General features: G+C 39.2%; 1 protein-coding gene across 1 annotated transcript in view; it reads left to right on the forward strand.

Annotated features, from left to right (window-relative positions):
• The window catches only part of enpp1 (ectonucleotide pyrophosphatase/phosphodiesterase 1), a 43,021-nt gene extending 36,123 nt beyond the window's left edge, over nucleotides 1-6,898 (forward strand). The window contains exons 19-23 of the mRNA XM_076167976.1: nucleotides 39-174; nucleotides 847-921; nucleotides 2,940-3,072; nucleotides 3,596-3,740; nucleotides 3,841-6,898. Of these exons, the coding sequence (XP_076024091.1) occupies nucleotides 39-174; nucleotides 847-921; nucleotides 2,940-3,072; nucleotides 3,596-3,740; nucleotides 3,841-3,993 (642 nt within the window). The 3' untranslated portion in view covers nucleotides 3,994-6,898. The remainder of the gene's footprint in view (nucleotides 1-38; nucleotides 175-846; nucleotides 922-2,939; nucleotides 3,073-3,595; nucleotides 3,741-3,840) is intronic.
• Nucleotides 6,899-7,070: the final 172 nt, after the last annotated feature.

Here is a 7,070-nt window from a genome sequence, read left to right on the forward strand (position 1 = left end):
TGTCTGGCTATCTCTCTCTCCTCCTCCCTCCCTCTCAGGCCAATGTCCGACCCTTGAACCCAGATTCGGAGGCGTGTGTTCGTGCCGACATACGCATCCCTGCGCTTGCCAGCCAGATGTGTCAGCACTTCAGAGATGACCCTGCTCTGTCCAAAGGCCTGCTGCATCCCCCCAGTGAGTTTGTGTGTGGGGTCACAGTCCTCTGTCCACAGTCCTCTGTCCCCAGCCATGTGTTGATGCTGCATTCTCATGTAAATATGTGCCTGTGCCTTGGGGCTGAGCTTATCTCCCACCCACTAACTGAGACGCTGTGATTTCACTCTTTATCGTAGATAAAGCTCTTCAAGTACCTCCGAATATTAATCACAGACGTTAGTTAAAACAAATCATGGTTAAGTCAGGCTATCTTTCTACAGTTTCTACAGCTTCTACAGTTTCTATAGAAAACCTTGGCAATGTTTATAATAACTGTAATCTTGACAATTCAAGCTAGAACCTGAGACCTCCTTTAATCTTTATCTTAAAGTTCCAGAGAAGTGGAACTTGAAGATCAGTGAGAAGTCTGTTATACTTGCTTGCTCTGAGCTAAATATGGCAAAACAATTGCTTATGGACACTCTGTTGATGCACTTTCAATGTGATGGCAACATTTTTAAAGTATACACAGTCACTCACAGGAGGTTTTGTCCGCAATATCCCAAAACAATTGGAGAGTAGAAAATCAGGGCTACAGTCTTGTCGTTTGAACCAAACTTGAGGATGTCATTTCTTAAAATGGTTACAACATGAAGATGGCGTTTTAAGTGGTACACGTGTGCATGATTCTCTCTATTTTTTTCTCTGTAGATCTGAATGCTGACGGTCCTGAGACAGACTCTTTAATCATGAGCAACGTGGCACCGATGTTTCCTACATTTAAAGGTGAGTCATTCCTTCAACTTTTTTCGAGTTATGCTCCAGACAGGAATACACTTACAAGTTAATATTTCATTATGGACTAACTTAAGAATTGGATCATGGTTAGTCATTGAGGTAAAAGAAAGACTGAAAACACTGCACCAGATTTAACTTGTATATAAGTGTCAGCAAATATTTCATTAAATGCTGCCATGCAACCAAGTTGCCATGCATATTCTTTCATAGCTGACTGTCCTTTTTTTCTTTTTGCCTTGAAACGACTACTATTGCTACACTGTTTCCCTGTTTGCATGTCGCGTTAACGATTCATGAAACACACAAAAATGAAGACCTGTCAGTATAAAATCTGGGTGATATCTTTCAACTGTACTTGGCTCACATGTGTTAGTGATGAATACATTTGACACATGAGCCCACCCAGTAAATTGTCAGTTTATTTAAATGTAAAGTTTTTTTTCAAGCATTGACCTCTGCATCTCCAATCGCCATGCCCTGGGACTCCTATATAGTGTCTGGGTGCAGTTGCAGCATTCTGTATCACCTCTCTCCTCATTTATGAATGCACCCATTCTGTCATTCTGTATTTTGTTGAATTTTTATTTATCTGTTATTTGAACTTTCAAACATCAATTTATGAAAACGCTCTGTATTTTACTCCAATTGGTTTTTAATTATACAAGGGAAGCTTTAACCATTCTTATTACAAGGGACAACTGTGCTTTCATTTACTGAGCTTATTCGGTAAAAGAACAATGAAAGGTTGTCACAGGATCTTCACCAGTGAATTCTACTGCCATCCTAGACAATAATAGCACTCTCCACAACAAGATTCACTTTGAATTGACATAATATTGACATCACAGCACGCTGTAATTTAGCTCTAACAGACACAGTTGCTTCTTTCATGCAATCTTCAGACAGTGTTTTTGGTATGAGTCGCTGTCTTACCCATTCCCTGTTATCATACAATTATTTTTGGGGGGTTTTCCAATTACTTTTGATTACTATGTGCTAGGTGGATGTTTATCTTGTATCCCACAATTACTCTTACTAGGTAACAAGTTTTAGTTTATATTGACAATACAGTTGCAAAGGTTGAGTTTTTTACATGACAGAAATGTTTTGGAAAATCCTGAAACATTTCCATATCCAGGATAACAAATGTACCAAAGTATGAGTATATATAGACAACATGTGCAGCACCAGTTCACTCAATAATAATTTAGCTTAAAATAGACACATAGATGCACACACACATATATAAATACACATACATACAGTGTAGAAACCCCCTACATAGCCTGGCATATTTTGTATATTTGGAAAGGTTTCAATTTCAACTAAAATGTAAGGTACGTTTATGTTTGTTAGACCAAAGTTTGCCCACATAAAACACACAGTCTGAAGCACTGCAATTGGCTTGAAAGGTGTGCGACTGGGATGTTTTGCTCGCTTTATAGAGGTCTGTGGGGCAGCAAAGATGAGCCACGCTGCTGCTTTAGTTTAAACCTGTAGTGTGTGAAGATGTTGATGTGTTAAACATTCCGTGCCAGTGTTTCAGACAGCCTCACTCTGACACTGACTGCATTCCAGTGAAACCACCCACACTAAAACTGGAAACTCAAAGCTGTTTGCCTTGTATGTTGTCAAGATGAAGACCTGAATACTAACCCCGTACAGTCTCAATTTCTTCTGGTGTTTTTTTGACCTTTTCTACCTATTCAGTGGTTTTACATCACAATTTGCACGTTTTCAGCTTTTTTATTTTTGCAAGTGAATTTTCCAGAATGTTAGGGATCTCATACATACTGTAACTCCAAAATGAGGTCAAACTGAGGGTTAATCAACAAACAGACACTGCCTTCTGGTGGCATGTTTGTGAATTGCTTTGTGTGGACTTTCAGTTGCAGATAACTGAAGACCTCATCTGTTTTCAGAATCAGAAGAGCTTTATTGCCAGGTAGGTTTTCACTTGTGGTGTGTTGTTGCTGACTCATAGACTTATTTTTCCATGACCTCAGATATTTGGACATATTTCCATGATGTCCTCCTTCCAAAATATTCTCAAGAACTTAACGGAGTCAACATCATGAGTGGGCCCATATTTGACAAAAACTTCGACGGAAAGTTTGATACGCCTGTGGTCACAACAGCGTAAGTCTCACTCACACAGACAGAGAGAGAGAGAGAGAGAGAATTATTTTCATTAGCCAGGAAGTCATTCTGACGTAGAATTACAAATTGAATACCCTCTGTAGTGACTATCTGTCTAAAGTGAAACTAGCTTGACGTAATTGTCAGTTCCCATTATTAGTGAATGTATCCAAATAATCAAACAGTAGGGACAGGCCCTGCTTAAGGCAGACACTATTACATTTTCCATTGTACAATAGTGAAATAGTAGGAGAATTTTATAGGGCTTTAAAATTGAAATTCTACATGAAATGATTTCTGGATGCTGAGAAATAGCTCACTGGTGCACTGAAAATCCTCTCTCTCTAGTACCAGTGAACATGCAATTCATATACAATGACGGACCTTTATTTTGTGAATTCAGTCTAATATTCGCTTACCTGTCCTACTTTGAAATTTAACTATCCAAAAAGTAATTTATTAGATAAGATAACAAAACCTTCCATGTAATTTTTAGGCCTTGTTTATGGTGTTTTTTCTCCAGGAATGAGGCTACCATCCCCACACATTTCTATGTGATCCTGACCAGCTGTGGGAACTCGACCTTCAGCCCCATGACTTGTGAAGGTCAGCTGCAGACCAGGTCTTTCATTCTGCCCCACAGACCCGACCACACAGAGAGCTGCGCAGTGAGTCTCACCATGCTAACATTCTGCCACGGGACAAATGTCAAATTACTAATTAATACATGATTGACTCTGATGCCTGTCCTCTCCTTTTTCTCCTCAGGATGGCTCAGATTGGACGTGGGTGGAGGATTGGCTGAGGTTTCACACTGCACGGGTCCGAGACATTGAGCTCTTGACCGGCCTCAGTTTCTATCATGACAGGTTATCAGTGGAAGAGACGCTACAGCTCAAGACATTTCTATGGAGGGATTAAAGTCAGGGGCGTCAGATGAAGCTTGAAGCCTTTGTCCTCATGGATTCTGAGTTTCCTTAATCTCACAAATTTCTAAAAGGTTTCTGTGGTCAGATTGTGCAATTATGTCCACCTAGTTCCATCCAGATTTTTGGGGATAAATCCTATTCCAAAATAAATGCAGTGGCAAAAAGTGTTAATGAACCTGTAGGAATTTGTTTAATATCTGCATTAATGACAATTACAGTCCAGGCTGGTAAAGAATATCTTAACCTTGCATTTAATACCTAGTAGATCCTTCAACAGGATCCTTTTGGGAGGTTATTCCTTTAGCATCAATAATCTCCCATAAACATTTCCTGTAGCTGCTGATCAGACTTCCCCAACAGTGAGGAGGAATTTTACGCCATTCCTAGACTGGGTGCCACTCCAACTGGGGCTGACTTGGGCCTTTCTGTGTTGAATTGATGTGTTCTCACTGTGTCTGTGTGTGCTTCCTCTGGGAACTCTGCTTTGCTCCCTCTCAAGACATGCAGGTTAGTTGGAAACTCTGAATTGCCTCTAGGTGTGATTGTCTCTGTGTCAGCCCTGTGATGGATTGGGGAGGATGTGAAAGATGAATCCTGCTTCTCAAGGCCCCAAACAACCCTGACCTGGATAAGTGGATATAGAGACGATGGATAGGCCCTATTCAATTCGTTGTTATCCTGGTTTTGATGTGGTAAATTATATTGTATTTGTGTACTTGTGTTGCTCGTGTTATGCCATAACTGAAAAATAGTATATTTTAAACAGTCATTTATTTAGACGAACATTACATTCACTACCCTCTATAGTAGTGTAAACTGTATATTTGGTCTTTTTTAGAACATGGTCATAATAGATTATTGTCCCCAGTGCAACACAGAGAGAATATGACAGCTAACATGTGAAGAAGTGTGTGAATGTGTGAAATGTTTCCTAATTATTGGCTGACTTTCTTTGAAGTTTCCCCATTATAGTTTATTGGGAGTCACATGGACTTGCAACAGCACACTTGCAAATCTATTGTGGTTGTATGTACATTTATATTTTGGCACAGTACTGGTTAAAATACAACTCTTTTAAGATTCTAGAGTACATTATAAAGCATTAGTGCATACTAAACCTTTGGGATACCAGACCAACATCTCATAATTATGAAGGCCTGTGAGGTGACATGGAAAAAATCTATAAATCTGGATTTCTTGCACGAGCAGCACGCTGGTCATGCCGTTTTATTTTCTTTTAGTTTGAAGGTTTCTATGTCCAAAGGTCCTTCTCTTTAAACCAGTTTGTTGTTGATTTACTGCAGACTACTATCCCACTCTTTACCCACAGAGTGAGAGTTGGTCAGTAGCAAGACATTGTGCCTTTTCCATACAGCCAGGCAGCTGTGTGATGACCTCAGAGGTTCACACAGGCTGTATTCACACCCAGAGCCCACATTCCTTTTTTTAAATTTTGCTCGGTTGGTTTCCTCGAGCTCACTGTGTTGTGGTGTTTGTGTACTAAGGTCTGCACAGATGCTCGTGCTTTTCAGGGAGCATCAAAGTCACTTTGTCACTCTGTTTTTGCTGAATGTTTTTATTGAAGAAAGTATTTGACTTGACAATGATCATGAGATTATAAGATTGTTTTTATACACAGAGGGAAAGAAAAAACCCAACGAGAACAAGGATAGGAGATACATGTGAATTAGGGAAAAAAGCAACAAACAAAGCAAAGCCAGTTATTAGCCAGACATTATGAAATAATCCTGGTGTTTCAGATTTCATAAATGCTGTTAGTACAACAATGTCATAGGTGTAGGTTTTTCAGGATGACATCAATCTATCGTTCAGTCACATAACGCATCATGTACTTAACAGGCTGCGGTGACCAGAGAGGCAGAATGAAAAGGGAATAAAAGAATAAAAAGGGGAAAACCCCACCCAAGTACCCAAACAGCCATACAACCCCACATTCACACACCCCATCCCACCCCACACGTCCTACTCCACAGTTAGCTCAGTAGCACCCCTGAACATTGACCGAACGTTTTAATGTGTCTATGATGTTTTCTGATCATCAGTTTCATTGATACTTGGAATGCGCATGAAACAAATCATTTTACCATTTTAGAGTTTTTGCAAATTCAATTGTTTGGTTGACACTGTCTTTATCATTTCAAATGACCTGCATCTTATTATGACGAGCTGGACTTCTGTATATTTCCTGATTACAATGCCAATTTTCCATATCGTCACCCTGTTAAAATAATCGCCTAAGTAATTTTTTCTGATTTTTCAGGAAACACAAAAGACTGAACCATTTGTTTTTTGCCTGGTCTGCTGCTAAAGAAGTAAGATCCATCATGAATCAGCCGCCATCTTGAAAAGCGTGTAAAATTGCCTAAGTCACATTGTCTTGTGACTTAGGCAAAATAAACTGCCTAAGTCACATTCTTGACATAGGCAATTATACTAAAGGGGTAAAATGGTACGATCTGTTTAACTGAGGATGTAGGCAATTTTACCAGAGGTGCCCAGCATCGTGAGGAGATGATTTAGGCAAAAAAATCATTTTTGTAAAAAAAAAATGACTTAGGCAATTATTTTAACAGGGTGACGATATGTCACTTGGTCTGGACCAAAGTAAAACATTTTCTGACCTGCAAGAAACTGTCCCAGGGTTCACTTGCTTGGTGAGTACCTGAGTGTGAGATAATGTCTGGTTTGTGTTCACTAAACAGACTAAGTGTAAAAGTGCTATTATCTTTTAATCATCACTGAAGGTTGTCTGTAGCCCTCCACCAAAGACATGATTGCTGCATTAGTGTTTGTTTTTATTTTTGGAACAATCACTCAAAAAGTCTTGAAACGGTTTTGCCAAAAGGTGATCATGACTGCTCTTATATTCCATTATTGTCACATTGGAAAAATGCTGTAAAAAATATATAAAGAATATATAATTAATGCAGAAATCTAAGAAATTCAAGGAAGTTCACTGATTTTTCTTTATCTCTGTATAAAATTAAAATTGATTTATTTGTCTTTGATGAGGTTCAGGGGACATTTGTTGAATGGCTCCACAGAAAC

Source organism: Genypterus blacodes, unplaced genomic scaffold (genome assembly GCF_046128005.1).
Source record: "Genypterus blacodes isolate CSIRO-AG114 ecotype Tasmania unplaced genomic scaffold, CSIRO-AGI_Gbla_v1 ptg000185l_1, whole genome shotgun sequence".
In the NCBI taxonomy this organism is placed as follows: domain Eukaryota; kingdom Metazoa; phylum Chordata; class Actinopteri; order Ophidiiformes; family Ophidiidae; genus Genypterus; species Genypterus blacodes.